Source organism: Gorilla gorilla, chromosome 21, assembly GCF_029281585.2.
Source record: "Gorilla gorilla gorilla isolate KB3781 chromosome 21, NHGRI_mGorGor1-v2.1_pri, whole genome shotgun sequence".
NCBI lineage: Eukaryota > Metazoa > Chordata > Mammalia > Primates > Hominidae > Gorilla > Gorilla gorilla.
In genome coordinates, this window is record NC_073245.2 from 19365843 (window position 1) to 19381835 (window position 15993).

Here is a 15993-nt window from a genome sequence, read left to right on the forward strand (position 1 = left end):
CTTCAAATGGCATTAATATAAAATATGAAATTCTACTATCTTTTAAGTTCAAGTTATACCTGAGAAAACACTAGAGAAAGATTTCATTTTGTCTATCATGGAACCAAAATTGGCTTTGAATGTGTATTATCCTTCTGTATCGAAAAATAAGACCTACCTGCCTCAGGTACTTTTTGTGTTCATCATCTCATTGAATTATCCTGATTATTCTGCAGGGCAGGTGGTATCCACCCTAATTTCCAGATAAAGAAACTGAGGCTGGGGACATTAATCAACCTGCTGAAAGTCACACACAAGTGAAGAAACAGTCTAGAACCCACACACTTCACTCAGTTTGTCCTGACACTTTGCCTCCTTCATATCAGGAAAAACTTTGTATCAGGAAAAACTAAATAAAAAAATCATCTGGTCTTTGGCCCTTGCTTTTAACTCCTTTCTTGTTTTCTGCAACTAGCTGTGCCTTCCTCAGTGTGTCTTATGTCCTAGGAAAAGATTGTTAACAGAAAGCACAACAGGTATCCAGGATTGTAGTTTATTAAGCAGAGTTTTAATGAATATTTTCAGTAAAACAGAATTAACGGTTCATTGGGGTTTTTTTTCCCTAGATATCGTGGATGCTTTATCAGATCCAAAGAAATTTCTCTCAATTACAGAAAAGAGAGCAGACCAAATGAGAGCTATGGGCATTGAAACCGTAAGTAGAAATGATTGATTAAAGATGGCCAAGTTGTGGGAGTTTGATTATCAAACAGTGTTTACAAAAACAAGACAAAGTAATGAATTAGCAAATTTAAGGAGGGTTTTTAAAACTGAGCTCATCAATTCAACAATAGTTAACTGTCTACAAAAGTGTGGCATGTTTAATAAAATGTGACTGCCATCAGAAAAATCCACTTCATCATCAGTGGCTTAACTCACATCTGGGGACCCCTTCCCCATTAGAAAGAAAATGCAAAACATTTGTTATACTTTTGGGAAAATTTAAAATGTAGGTGGAGCATTTCTAATCAGAAAAATGCAACATCCGAAAAGTTCCAAAATTCAAAACTTTTCGAGTGCTGACATTGGATAGTCATACCTTTGCTTTTTAAAGTTTCACTGTACATAAACTTTCTTTCATGAACAAAATTACTAAAAATATTGTATAAAATTACCTTCAGGCTGTGTATAAGATGTATATAAAACATAAATGAATTTTCTGTTTAGACTTGGGTCCCATCCCCAAGACACCTCATTATGTATATGTAAATGTTCCAAAATCTGATATCCAAAACATTTCTGGTCTCAAGCATTTCAGATAAGGGATATTCAAACTGTACTGTACAGGATGTTTCTATGATACACTGAAATACCAGTTAACCCAGTTCAGTGAATTAATGATAATTGCTTTTTATTTTTAATTATTTATTTTTTAACAGATATGATCTCGCTCTGTTGCCCAGGCTGGAGTGCAGTAGTGTGATCATAGCTGACTATAAACTTAAACTCCTGGGCTCAAGCCATCCTTCCACCTCAGCATCCTCAGCAGTTGGGACTACAGATGCATGCCACTGTGCCTGGCTAATTTTTTTACTTTTTTTGTCAAGACAGGGTCTCACTCTGTTGCCTAGGTTGGTGTCAAACTCTTGGCCTCAAGCAATCCTCCCACCTTGACCTGCCAAAGCATTGAAATTACTGGCGTGAGCCACCATGCCCAGCCAAAATGGCATTTATTATTGATTTTTCACTGTTTGCCAGCCTTACATCCCAACCTTCTCCCGTTCCATTGCACATGTGGGTTGTTTCTTTGTTTTTAAATGTTCTCTTTACCAGACTCCTCAGTTTGGAATGGATGTAGCATCTCTCCAATAGCTAGAAAAAGAGAAAGTATTCTCTGCTTGTTAAGAAGTTGGATCTTCTTTCCTTGGCTGGATCCTTTGCCTTTAAGAGAGTAGAAGTCTAGGAAGAGTATGGTAGAAGTTTACTGGATTCAGTAAAATAAAGAATGTACAAGATACTTGACCTTGAGTGACTTTCATTTGGGTCAATGTAAATGTTTCTGTTCCAGAGTGACATAGCCGACGTGCCCAGTGACACTTCCAAAAATGACAAGAAAGGAAAGGCCAACACCGCCAAAGCAAATGTGACCCCTCAGAGTAGCTCTGAGCTCAGACCAACCACCACGGCTGCCCTGGCCTCTGGTGTGGAAGCCAAGAAAGGTGAGAGAGAGCTGTTGGGTTCCTTATCTTCTGCACCCACCTTAATTACACAGTGTACAGTATCTATAGCTTTAGGAAATATATAAATTCGAAGTTCTTTGTGGGAAAGAACCTTTTACACAGTGATGTTAACTAATTCATCCCCACTCTCTTCCAGACCCTCCGGTAGGTAATTACCTGGACAGGCCGTGGGCTCATGAACCAACATAGTTATTCCTATTGGACATTTCTAAATTCTCATACTGATAATTTTCCCCCATAAGTAGAAACATGATTATTTGTTTGTAAAATTATCAAATGAGCACTTGAAGGCCAATTCCATGTGGTTACCTGTAGATGAAACAAAAGATCATTAAGAGGTGGCGTCACAAAGAATCACGTGTCTCATATTCAGCCAGTATGTAGGGAAACAACTGTGCTGGTTATTTTAATTGGTTTCCATATGAATTGGCCAGACATCCATTGATTGGATGGTGCCCATTCCATACTGGAGGGAAAGTGGGCAGGGAGAATGCTGATAGGGAGTGGCAAGGAGTTCATTTTTCTTGTTCTGGAAAGAATTCTGGGGTCATCCTGAGAAGGTCATGGGAAATGAGTCAAAGGAGTATTTGAAGAAAATTATAGTCTTGGCAGAAGAATTCATTGAAAGTGGGCATGCTAAGGGCAAGGTAAGAATTATGATACTCATGCTTCTGTTATAACACACCTATCACATTGTGTTAATAAAGTATTAACAACCAGAGAAAGAGGTTATTGCAGGTGAGACCACACCTCATCATCAGTGTGTCCCTGGAACCATGCCTAGTTAAAATCTAGTAGTCTATTTTCTCAGGAAGTAAAGGGCTGTTTAATGAATGATAGGGGCAAGGAAATCTAGATTAAGTTGGAAATTGTCAAAAGGAAGGAAGAATAGAAATAAGTTGGCAGCTTGAGGCCGGGTGCAGTGGCTCATGCCTGTAATCCCAGCACTTTGAGAGGCCGAAGCGGGCAGATCATGAGGTCAGGAGATCGAGACCATCCTGGCTAACATGTTGAAACCCCGTCTCTACTAAAAATACAAAAAATTAGCCAGGCATGGTGGCGGGCCCCTGTAGTCCCAGCTACTCGGGAGGCTGAGGCAGGAGAATGGCGTGAGCCTGGGAGGCGGAGCTTGCAGTGAGCTGAGATAGCGCCACTGCAGTCCGGCCTGGATGAAAGAGCGAGACTCTATCTCAAAAAAAAAAAAAAAGAAATAAGTTGGCAGCTTTGATATGGGCCTTAGGCAGAAAGGGGCTTTTTGGTAACCAGACTTCAAGGACAGATCCCAGAGATAGATGGTACCATTGAGAGAAGTAGAGGAGTTAGGAGGAAGAGCTGCTTTTGGTAAGGAAGATGATTTTGGTCCTGTATATCACTGAGGACAAGCTGTTGCTGATACATCTGGGCAGAAATATGCAATTACCAAATCTATATCAGGTGGAGAAGAAGAAGGAGGGACAGAGAAACAGAATAAGAATACTTACAAGGCAGAATGAATGGGAAAAAAGAAAAAAGAGAGATCTATGTTCTAGGAAGAATTAGTTTTGAGAAGATGCTGTAGACAAGTCCAGAGAAGTGAAGATTATAAAATTATAGTTGAACCAGGGGTGATTGGATGATGAAGGTAGAAACATGGTTAAAAAAATGTGAGACATAATTTAAGACATAAAATGGTTGTTCTGGAGGACAGTAGCATGTTGGTGGGGACTAATAAAGAAAAACAAGGACAATGCAAAAGAGAGTACATGGTAAAACAAGGCTATAAGGAAGATCTGAATCAACAGAAAGGGTGAAATTCAGCTGGATAAGGAAGGAAGAGATATGTTCTGTCTGAGCTAAGAAGAATGATGAGTGAATAGAAGTTTCAGGATAGACAGGAAGAATTCTTGACAGACGGTGTATCAGTCAGCTTATGCTGCATAACAAATGACCTCAAATTTTAGTAGCTTAAGACAACCACCATTTATTGAGATCATGTTTCATTGGGTTGGTTGGTCTAAGCTGGCTTGGCTAATCTCTGTGTCTTGCTTATGCACCTGTGATCAGCTGATAGGTTGACTGGAAGGTAGATGTGGGATGACTTTATGCACACATCTGTCATTTGGCAAGTTGTTTCACATTATCCTGAAGCCTGAGCAGGCTTGTTCATATGGTACTCCCTGAGTTTAAAGAGCAGCCCTTTTCCAGCCTCTGCTAGTATCCCATTGGCCATAGCAGGTCACAAAGTGAACCAATATTCAAGGGGTAGAGAAATAGACTCTACCTCTTGATTAGAGGAGAAAGAAATAGTGGTCATTTTTGTAGTATAACACAGATAGATTTTATCTGATCTAAGAAGTTGGTTAGGTGGCTGCTCTCTGCTGAGAAACGTAGAGGTAGAACTGAAAAACAGCAGTATAGAAAAGCTTTGGAGTTGCCCCTGGCTGGAATAGAATGGTCCACAAGAAATAAGGAGAAGGTCTGCCACATAGCACACAGGACCCTGGTGAGGGTTGGTGGTGTGTACTAAGTTGATGTAGCTTGATCTCATTACTTCTTCAGCAGTGCCCAGAAACTCAGCAACAACTGTGGACAAAGTACAGCTTAGGGAGTTGCAAGCCTGAAATTATCATAATGTGTATGGTCTGGGACCAAAAGTTTGAAGACCATTAAGTTATGACACTGTAACAGTTGGCTATTGATGTGTAACAAGCAATCACGAAAGTCAGTAATTTAAATAAGTAAGCATCTATTATAGCTCATGAGGTTGTCTGGGTGGCTTTTCTGGTTATGGGAGGATTAGTATCAGTGACTCAGCTGATCTTAGCTATGCTTATTCAAATGTTTGGGGTTCAGCTAAAGTGTCATTGGCTGGGACAAGTGGGCTGTCTTCCTTGTGGACTCTCATCTTTCATCAGCTTAGCCTGGGCTTGTTCACATGGTAGTTGCAGTGTTCTAAAATGGAGGTGAAAGTACAGATGCTCCTTGACTTATGACAGAGTTACATCCCCATAAGCTGAACATATCATTAAGTCAAAAATGTGTTTATGGATATTAGCCCTTTGTCAGATGAGTAGGTTCACAGGAAGGGGAATATCACACTCTGGGGACTGTGGTGGGGTGGGGGGAGGGGGGAGGGATAGCATTGGGAGATATACCTAATGCTAGATGACGATTTAGTGGGTGCAGCGCACCAGCATGGCACATGTATACATATGTAACTAACCTGCACAATGTGCACATGTACCCTAAAACCTAAAGTATAATAAAAAAAAATGTGTTTAATATCTAAGCTACCGAACGTCATAGCTTAGCTTAGTCTAGCCTATTTTAAATGTGCTCAGAACACCTACATTAGTCTACAGTTGGGCAAAATCATCTAACACAAAGCCTATTTTATAATAAAGTGTTAAATATTTCATGTAACTTATTAAATGCAGTACACTGTAGAGTATACAGCTGACTGGGAGCTGAGGCTTGCTGCAGCCCCAGCGCATATCCCTAGCTTAGGAAAAGATCAAAATTCACAATCAACATATGCTTTCTACTGAATGCATATCACTTTTGCATCATCACAAAGTTGAACCACTGTAAGTTGAACCATCTGTATGTCAGGTTCCTTGATGAGTCCTAGACTTAGAACTGGCATGGCATCCTTTCCACTACATTCCATCATCCCAAGCAAGTCACATGGCCCAGCTCAGATTCAAGAGTTGGGGAAACAGATTCCACATATTGATGGGAGAAATTCCAAAGTCACATGTAAGTAGGTGTGGAAACAGGGAGGGGTGGAATTTTTTGGCCATTTTTGCACTCAGTCTGCCACCCTGATCATAATATATAGGTTAATGTTCCAGTGCGGTAGATACTAGAGGAGAGAGACTTTTCTAGGAAAGGAAAAGGTTAAAGGGAACCAGGAACAAGATGAAAGTAAAAAGCTTGCTTGGTAGGTGTGAGGGAGTGAGTGAAGTTGGCAGGATGGAGATTGCAGTCAGAAAGAGTTTACTCTAAGCTACTTGTCTTGGAGGAAGGGCAGTGTTAACATCCCGTTTACAACTGTCAGTGGGAGGTGAGGTAAAGTGGAGATGAAGATTTCTAGAATGGAAGGCATCATGAAAACAGAAAGAAAAGTCACTCAGCATATTCTTCTCATGCATATTGAATCACTGTGTTGGACGTCTGGGAATGCCTGCGTAGGAAAACCACAATTCAGATATGAAGTTCATGGGGCAGGGCAGTGTGTGACCTAAAAGGACACATGTGGAGGTAGTTAGGCTCAGCAGAGCCTGCTGTAAGTGAGAAGTCTGTTCTTTTGTATGATAGTTTTTAGGAGAATGACACGGAAGTACAAGAGAGAAGTCTGTAGGTGTTCTTCCCACGCCTCTCCATGGATTGGGGTGGGGTGGGGAATAAACTCTACTCCAGGAGCCTTTGGGGGAAGTGATGTCATTTGAGAAAGCAAGCCTCCATTTCTTTCCAGAAAACTGTCTTAATTTGAGTCACCCCAAAGACCCTGAGAGAAGGCTTCCAGTGCAAGTAGTTTATTCTGGGAGGCAGTGGACATGGATAGAGAGAGATGTGAAGAAGTGACACCAGGGAGGGAAGGCAGCCAGTAATTAGAATGTTTTAAAGCCAGTTGCCAGTAGGCACCTGGAACTTAATGCCCTGGAGAAACTCTGGGGGCTGCTATTGGACATACTTCTCAGAGGTCTCCTCTTAGAGGGATGAGGGAGCTGGGGAATGTATACCCTGACTCCTGTCAGCCTTTTCTTGAGGGTTCCTGTGGAAGGGATAAATTCTCGGCATTCAGACGCTGGCAATTGGAAGTGAACTAGAAGAGCTGATGTAGAGAGGGCATAGTGTGTGGCTGGAGCAGACGGCATTTGCTGCGACATCTATGAAGGTGGGGAGGTTTGAAATTCCAAACTGTTTTTCTTAGACATTCAGCCAAACAGCAACAACTGCACCAACATGACATTATTTTTTGTTTTCTGATTTTAAGAACAAAGGATTAAGAAAACCCAGCTCCTAATTTCCAGATTAGCGATTAAGAGAAAACAAGTTATTGTTAAGGAACTATGCTGATATGAACAAAAACTTTATGTAGTGAAACTTCAATTAGCTAAAACCCAAAATGTGCTGCCTAACCTACTTTCATACCAGGGAAGCCTGTAGACCTGCACAGTCCTATATAGTAGCCACTAACCACATGGGGCTACCACTAACCACATGGGGCTATTTGAATTTATTTAACAATTAACTTAAAAGTTAAACCTTGAGTTCCTCATTCACGCTAGCCACATTTCAGGTGCTCAAGAGCCACAGATGGCTAGAGGCCGTCAGTTGGACAGACCCACGCGTGGAACATTCCCATTATTGTGTAAAGCTCTATGAGGAAGGCTGTTCTTGGCATGCAGATGGAACTGTCCTCTTCTGTAGAGTGTGGTTTCTTTTTCTAACTAAATCACTTATGGGAACCAACATTTTTACAAATTGTGTCTTTCCCCCAAAACACAAAACCAGGTAGTTGAGGAAAGTTTATGTTTTTGTAGGTTCCTTTTAATCAAGACTTAGTTGAACCAAGATCAAAAAGAAAATAAAAATTGAGAGAGAGAAAGTAAGTTTCATCAGACTGGGTCAAACTCTTAGAATTTGCTAGATCTCTGGAGGACCTTGCATACTCCCCAAATCCTGTATGTTTATTTTACAGATGAGAGAGCTGAGGCCTAAAGACAGGGAGCTCTTTGTGTGCCAGGAGTCACTCCCTTGCCTTACCCTGCCTCAGTCACTAGAGAGACAGCTTATGAAAGCCAACTTAGGAGATCAGTAGAGAGCCCCATGGACCCTTTATACCCCGATCATAAAATGTTACAGATCACAAGGCTGATTTCCCTCAGCCAAAACTTTCCTTCTGCGGCCTGACCACCCTATCATTGAATGTGCACATCTTAAAATGAATAAAAGGGAAAAACAAGAGCCTGGGACTTGATGCCTATCTTTCTTGAATATATCATACCTAGCCTTTGGGATTCTAATGGAAATCAATTATAGCACAGAGTACACATTCATTTTGTTTGCCTAAGATGAAAATCTGCAGTCAAACAGAAACTGTTTGGGGATCTGGCTACAACTGTTGTTGCCATGACAACACCTGGCCTAGCATCACTCAGATAGCAGGATGACTTAGTGTATTACCCTAGCTCCTCCTGGTATGCTCCTGTTATACACTGGTTTGATTTTATTATTTCCTGTATGTTTAAGGCATTGCTGTGTTCAATAGCACATTGCTTAAATGCTAAGATTGAATTTGGTAAAAGAGAGAAGCCAGAAAAAAATGTTTTATTCTTTCACGATGACTGAATTGAGAATAGAGTTGGGAATTAGTTGACTGGCATGATATGCCTTGAAATACAAAGGTAAGAATAAGGATAATAGATATTTTTGTGCCTGATCAACTCCCCTTTATGGGTTCACTATCCCATCTCACAGCTCCTATGAATTTTGGCTGATTGGGCATTTCAGCTGCCATTCTCCATAGAATTGCCCTGGGACCATGAGAGTTCCCTTGCCTGAAAGGTTTTGTGAAACCTCTGTAGCACTCAGCTGATTGATCCAGGGTTACAAATGCCCAGCCTCTTTTTGCCAAGGTGGAACGACTCTTGGGTGCCATTTGTACTGAAGAGCTCCCTGCAGGATCAGACTGAGGCTGGATTTCTACTGGAAACACACCCTACCTTGTTCCTCTGCCCTGCTCCACTTCTTTCATTCCCTTAGGGGTTTCTCCTGAGAGTCTGCCCTCAATCAATCGCTTGCACATGAATCCCCTTCTCAGGCTCTGCTTGTAGGAAACCTGACCTAAGTTAAGACATTCAACATTTCAATTGTCCAGTTAATTGCTTTGTAATAGGAACTTGAGATGTTTATATTCATCATATGTAAAGCTGCTTCAAAGTCTTTTGATGAGATTTCGATATGTCAATTCTATATTACCAGTTATTCTCTCTGATTTTTAGTATACATAGTGACTTAATTTTTTTTGTTTGTTTAGGTATTGAACTTATCCCTCAAGTAAGGATAGAAGACTTAAAGCAGATGAAGGTAAAATTGCTTGACTATTTTGCAAGCACTCTTGTATTACACATATTGGTGACACCAATATATTTTTGTTTCTCACCACGTGTAATCATTGTGATTACAAAAAGAAAAAAACAAAAAACCTATTTTTGATTCTATTTTTCTCCCAAAGGCTTACTTGAAGCATTTAAAGAAACAGCAGAAGGAGCTAAATTCTTTAAAGAAGAAACATGCAAAGGTACAGTGTTCTAAAGCTACTATTTTGTGTTATGTATGGATGAATCATTTGTAGCCAAAAACACTACTTTGAAACCGATACCAGACCACTTAACAGCAATAACTCATTCTAACTGGTTAACAATGAAATTAAAAAATAGAATCGGTTTGGGAGTGCTTGTCACTTGTTTGTAGTCTGCATTTCTAACAGTTCTTTCAAATGCATAACAAAGCTTCATCCATTTAAAAATTGTTTCACTAGGCCGGGCACAGTGGCTCACGCCTGTAATCCCAGCACTTCAGGAGGCCAAGGTGGGTAGAATAGGATGTCAGGAGTTTGAGACCAGCCTGACCAACATGGTAAAACCTGTCTCTACTAAAAATACAAAAATTAGCTGGGTGTGATGACATACCCCTGTAATCCCAGCTACTCAGGAGGCTGAGGCAGGAGAATCGCTTTAACCTGGGAGGCAGAGGTTGCAGTGAGCTGAGATCGTGCCATTGCATTCCAGTGTAGGTGATAGAGTAAGACTCCATCTCAAAAAAAAAAATATTTCACTAATAACATGACTATATAAAATATTGAAGACCAGCTCACAATTCTAGCCACTAGTTACCTAAATTGCCAGGTCACTGTCACATAGTTTGCCATACACACTGGTGCATGGAGGGAGATGCTAGCAATCTGTCAACCTCCCACTCACAGCACCTAGAGAGAGAACACTTGTCACTTTTTCTCCCTTATGTAAATCTTGCCCAGTAGCCTACTTCTGAAATAGATTTATTTTTGCTTTTTACCCATAAGAAGTGGTATTTTGACAGTGATTGTGAAAAATTACAAAAGCTAGTTGCAAATTGTAAGAGAACAGCAGGAGGTGGCCCCAGGAATTCTCTTGTGGGTTGAAAAACTTCATGGCGCTCAAACATTGTCACTTCCAGACTCCCTCACAGGTAAAGAAGAAAAAGGTAGTACCTCTTTCCTTCCTAAGAACATATAATAACCAGCTGCTGCTGGTAGGATAATGTCTGTCCTCTTTTCTTAAGGGCAATGAGAGCAAGAGAAACTTAATTTATAATTTATTAATTTGAAAGAACTTCTGAGTTCTTTTAAACTAATCTTGCATTCCTGTTTCTTTATTCTCTGACCCAAGCCTCAAACCAAGACATGTCCTTCAGAACTTGGCTTGAGTGATATACCTTTTAATCATTCCACATATTGAGATGCCGAGAACATTGTCTGGAACCCTGTCCCCTGTCATTTCTTTAAGAGTTTGTGCTAACACTGATTTTTTGAGAAGTCATTTCTTTAAGAGTTTATCCTAACACTGATTTTTTGAGAAGTTAGGCCTAATCTTATCCTAGTAATGTTCCCTGTATTACAGAACTGTTGGGCTCAATGGATTTTCTGATACAGTCACTTCACTTCAAAGGCTGTTTCTAAGTTTCATGAATAATTCCATTCAGTGAAATTCATTACATTGCTCAATGGGGTTATTGGAGACAGAACAATTTAAAGTAGGGGCTTCAATGTTGTTGGTTATTGACAACAGGCTGAACTATGGAAAGCCAACAGAAAAAGAGTAAGAATGAGAAATAAGAGAGAAAGCACCTTAAATGACTTTAATTATTTGGAATAGAGTGGATGCCCGTATGCTGCAGCACTATCTAACAGATTTTTCTTGCATTTAAATTGGATCTCTTTTATTGAGCAGACACCTCAGTGGCCTTTGGGCTAGTTGGAAACATAAAGATTTTGGCTTCATTTAATATTTTCTTGAGGCATGGCCAGAAAATATGCTGTGGCGGGTGGTAATAATAGCAGCAATAATAGCAGCTAGAATTCCTGCATGCTCAGTAATTCTCAGATGCTGTGCTCAGCACCTTATATGCGTTGTCTCATTTAAGACTCTACCCTGTAAGGTAAATTCTATGTGAGTCTCTATTTACATGTGAGGGAATTTGGAATTAGTGAAGTTATCTGATGTCCCAGAGTTAGGAAGCAGCATAGCTGATATTTGAACCAAAATCAAGAGTCCAGAATCCGTAGTCTTGCACCATACTCCTGTGTAGGATATGGGATGCTCACTAAGTGGACAAGTTCCCTCATTGGGTCAAATGCAGTGACAGCACATGGGACATTAGGGAAAATCACTATCAACTTTGGGCCGTGTTGATATACTGCTGATTATCAGGACTGTGACTGAGGAAGGATGCCCCTCAATTTTTAGAACTTAACCTACATCAGAGTTGTCCATTAACTCCCTGGAGCCATCATGCCCGGCCCAAGCTAACTTCTAAGATAAAGAATATAATGAATATTTACTTGCCTAATATACACCGATGCCAGCTCTGTTAACATGTTGTCTTTAGGCCAGACATGGTGGCTCATGCATGTAATCCCAGCACTTTGGGAGGCCAAGGCAAGCAGATCTCACCTGAAGTCAGGAGTTTAAGACCAGCCTGGCCAACATGGCAAAACCCTGTCTCTAGTGAAAATACAAAAGTTAGCCAGGCATGGTGGCAGGTGCCTGTAATCCCAGCTACTTGGGAGGCTGAGGCAGGAGAATCACTTGAACCCAGGAGGCGGAGGTTGCAGTGAGCCGAGATTGTGCCACTGCACTCCAGCCTGGGTGACAAGAGCAAGACTCTGTCTCAAAAACAAAACAGAACAAAAAACAACGACAACAACAAAAACATGTTGTCTTTAAAACCAAAAAATGAAAAACTGTTTAAGGAGAGGGGAACAATGTGGTGAATCTATTACCATTGGACATACTTCATGCCTGATCTCCATATGACATGTTTATCCTAACACTGATTTTTCTGTCAGTCAACACTTTTAAAGTGGCAATACTAGCTTGTACATATTGATACTTGCTTAAGCACATATTCTTAGGTATTCTCATAACAGTTATATAAAGGAGTACTATAATTATATGAGTTTTGTATCTGTTAGCTTTTGCAGGGTAACAAACCACCCTAAAATGTAGTGACTTAAAACAATGACCATTTATTTGGCTCACAATTTTGTGCATCAGTAGTTGGAGCTGGGTTTAGCTGGATGGTTCTTCTGGTCTCAGCTGTATTCACTCATGAATCTGCTGTTACTACCAGTTTGGTTGGCAGATGGGGGACTGGCTGATTTAGGTAAGCCTCTGTTAAACCACTTCCTCTCTGCTTTATGTGGTCTCCTGTTTTCCAGCAGGCTAGTCCAGGCTTGTTCACATGGCTGGGGTCCTGAGAGACCAAGCAGATCAAGCATAGTTTCTTGTGGCCCCAGCTCAGAACTGACACACCATCACTTCTACCTCATTTTTTGGCCAAAGTAGGTCCTAAGTCTGGCCTTATGAGGTCTCTACCTTTTGACAGGTGACAAAGTTACATCAGAAGTGGGAGTGGATGCAGAAAGGGAAATAACTGTGGCCATTTTTATAGCCTACCAGCCATTCAACAGATTAGCTTATTAATACTTAAAAAAACACAACTTCATCAAATCACCTAGTTTTTAAGTGGTGGAGTCAGGATTTGAACCAAATTCAGCCTGGCTTGAGAACTCAGACTTGTAACCACTATACTCAGCTGCCTCTGATGTTTCCCACACTAATTTTTCTTCTCTTCACACATCTTTTTCTTTATGGTCTCAGTAACAGGTTTTTAAGAGCAATCATGAACCTAAAAGGGCACAAATATCTTGGGTTCCTTCAGGACTGGTTTTTCAACATAAGATCATTGGGCCAAGAGCTAGAGGCTTTACAAAAATAAGTATTCTTATGCCTATCTGACACTTAGCTATCAGCTCTAAGAAAAGAGTATAGGAAATACAGAAATACATTTTAAATAAACTCCTCTCCTCTGCATGCTAAATTTTGAGGACTGTTTTTTTAGGAACATTATGTAGCACTTTTTACTATCTCTTGACCCCTTAGTAGAAACCCCACTAATCGCCTGCAAAGACACTTATCAAGCCTCCTTAAAGAAACAGAGGTTTTATCCTCTTGCCACATAATAGTGAGAATTAATTCCCACATCCTTTCTGTGAAAGGACGTCTACAGCTCTTTTATAATAGTTTTCAGCCACCCAACATGGAGCTAAGGCTTACCACCCCAAAGCCTTATGTCATAAAATGACCTGCTGATGAAGAAATATGGCCTGGGCTGCACTCTCCCTACTAGTGTGCCCCTGGCCCAAACAGCCCTTGGTAGCTAAGAACAGGGACTGTTATTTAGTCTATATCCAGCAACTGTAGGGAGATCTCAGCTCTTACATATCAGCCTAGATCAAGCTTGTCCAACCTGCATGCAGCTCCCAGGCCACATGCAGCTTAGGATGGCTTTGAATGCAGCCCAACACAAATTTGTAAACTTTCTTAAAACATGAGATTTATGCACAGACTTTTTTTTTTTTTTCTCTCATTGGCTATCATTAGTGTCAGTGTTTTATGTGTGGCCCAAGACAATTCTTTTTCCAATGTGGCCCAAGGAAGCCAAAAGATTGGCCACTTCTGGCCTAGATAAATAATTCTACTTTTTAGACTTAAAGAGAAGCAGAGAATCTATGAACTATATCTCAGCAGTTTAAGAAATAAATGTATGGTCCCAAGGAGAGCTTATTTCCAAACTTGCAGGTTAGCTACCAGATAGAAAAGGAACAGTGGGGTGAGTGTGAGGTTCTGCCATTTGCAAATAGGTGTGCAATTTGCTGTTAGGATATTGAGAAGAAAAGATGGGGGTAACGACCATTTGCACCCCAGATGGATATAAAAATGCTCATTAAAATGCCTATTTTTGGAAAATGGCAATGGTCAACTGCCTTTGACCCTCTGAATGTACTGGCAATCAAACTTCTACTTGTCTCATACTTTCTAGAACCACTTCAATTCGAAATGGAAACTAGGGTAATGGTTTTTCAAGTGTCTATTATATGAGACACAGAAAAAGGAGAATTAATTAACAGTAATCCTCCCCCAGCACATGACTCATTGGGATCCAGAGCTGCAGTTACTTTCATTAAGAGACAGGCATGCTTTTCAATTGTCCAATGAGGTCAATTCCTTAGAGCCAAAAATGTAAAACCCAAAGTTGAATACATATCTCCAGTAACATGTTAGAAGGGGAATTACAATTCAACTGCCTATGGGGACCAAGCAGGAAGTAGCTGAGGGAAGTTGGACAGGTGTTGACTCCACAAAAGCTGGGAGCACTCATCTCTATCCACAGGCCAAGTCAGTCTGAGCTACCACCATTGGTGCCTGGAGAGTAGATGGGTCAGTCGTGTCCTCTTAAAGGAGAGTCAAAAAATCAGAAAGCTTATCTGAATTTCCTGATCTTTTACTATTGGCGTCTAATTCAACCTCTTTTTGAAACTGCGTAGGAAAAAACAAAACAAAATCCAAAACTAAAAACTACATCTGCAGGCAGGATACATTTCTTAGGCCACCAGTTTGCAGTATCAACATTAAATGAGTCAAATGAAATGCCTGAGAAGCCTACTAAACTCTGGCATTTTTAGTAAAGCTACTGATGGAAAATTTTCTCTTTGCTATGCAAGCAATTTAGCTGACAGCACCAAGACTGTTGTTAAACTCATCAATTTTAATTCATGGTCAGACCTTAGTACCAGACCTATAACTTAGTTTTGCAGTGGAAAGGGGCAGAGACACAGCAGTTGCCCTCAGAGTCCACCTATTGGTAATCTCAGAGTTACATGCTGAGCAAACATGATTTACTCCAATTTTTCAGCACCCTCTGTGGTGCGATCATTCACGCCCATAGTCACATCAGTCACAAGAATGAATTGCAGCAGCAGTTTTCCCCAAAAGAAGCTGAATTTACTCTTAACTTGGATAAGAAATGTACACAAATTCTTCTGAATGCTATACATGTTTTTCCCCAAAATGTCCCAGTTAAGATTTACTTTAAGTCAACACATTTAATTTTGGTACTCTTGGCTTGAATGAATGAGAAATGTATGTCTCTTCAATAGTGTTTCATGATTTAACTAAGGACCAAAAGAATAAAATCAATAATGGACATTTTTTTTAAGCTAAGATGGACTTAGAGATCATTTCATGCCTCCTTCATTTTATAGCACAATGAGCTGAGACTTGACCAGAGTCACATGGAAATCACTAATTAGGATCCCCATTTCTTTCTGAAAGGACAAGTGGTGTCTGGGAATCAAGTTATCCCAAAACACTTCAGCAATCACTGCCTACCGCACAGGGGTGGAGTTTTGAGTAAAAAGAGAAACAGAGACAATTTTTCAGGACCAGCTTTCCTGTTACTGACATTAATTATAATCACTTTAATTCAATATGCTTTCAGTTTTTCAAATTATTTTTGCATACATTTAGTAACCTTGCATCTCATAAGCAACTCATGAATTCGGTTAGGCAAAGGTACCTAACTCAGTTTTCTTTTCTTTTCTTTTCTTTCTTTCTTTCTTTCTTTCTTTCTTTTTTTTTTTTTTTTTTGAGATGGAGTCTTGCTCTGTCATGCAGTGGCATGA

The 15993-nt window shown here is 40.3% G+C and overlaps 1 protein-coding gene across 16 annotated transcripts in view; it reads left to right on the forward strand.

The window, feature by feature from the left end:
- Positions 1-15993, forward strand: part of PLCB4 (phospholipase C beta 4) — a 411551-nt gene that overhangs the window by 365792 nt on the left and 29766 nt on the right. For all 16 annotated transcript variants that reach the window (XM_055373250.2, XM_055373236.2, XM_055373235.2 and 13 more), the window contains 4 exons: positions 606-694; positions 2048-2198; positions 9244-9293; positions 9442-9507. In XM_055373250.2, the coding sequence (XP_055229225.1) occupies positions 606-694; positions 2048-2198; positions 9244-9293; positions 9442-9507 (356 nt within the window). The remainder of the gene's footprint in view (positions 1-605; positions 695-2047; positions 2199-9243; positions 9294-9441; positions 9508-15993) is intronic.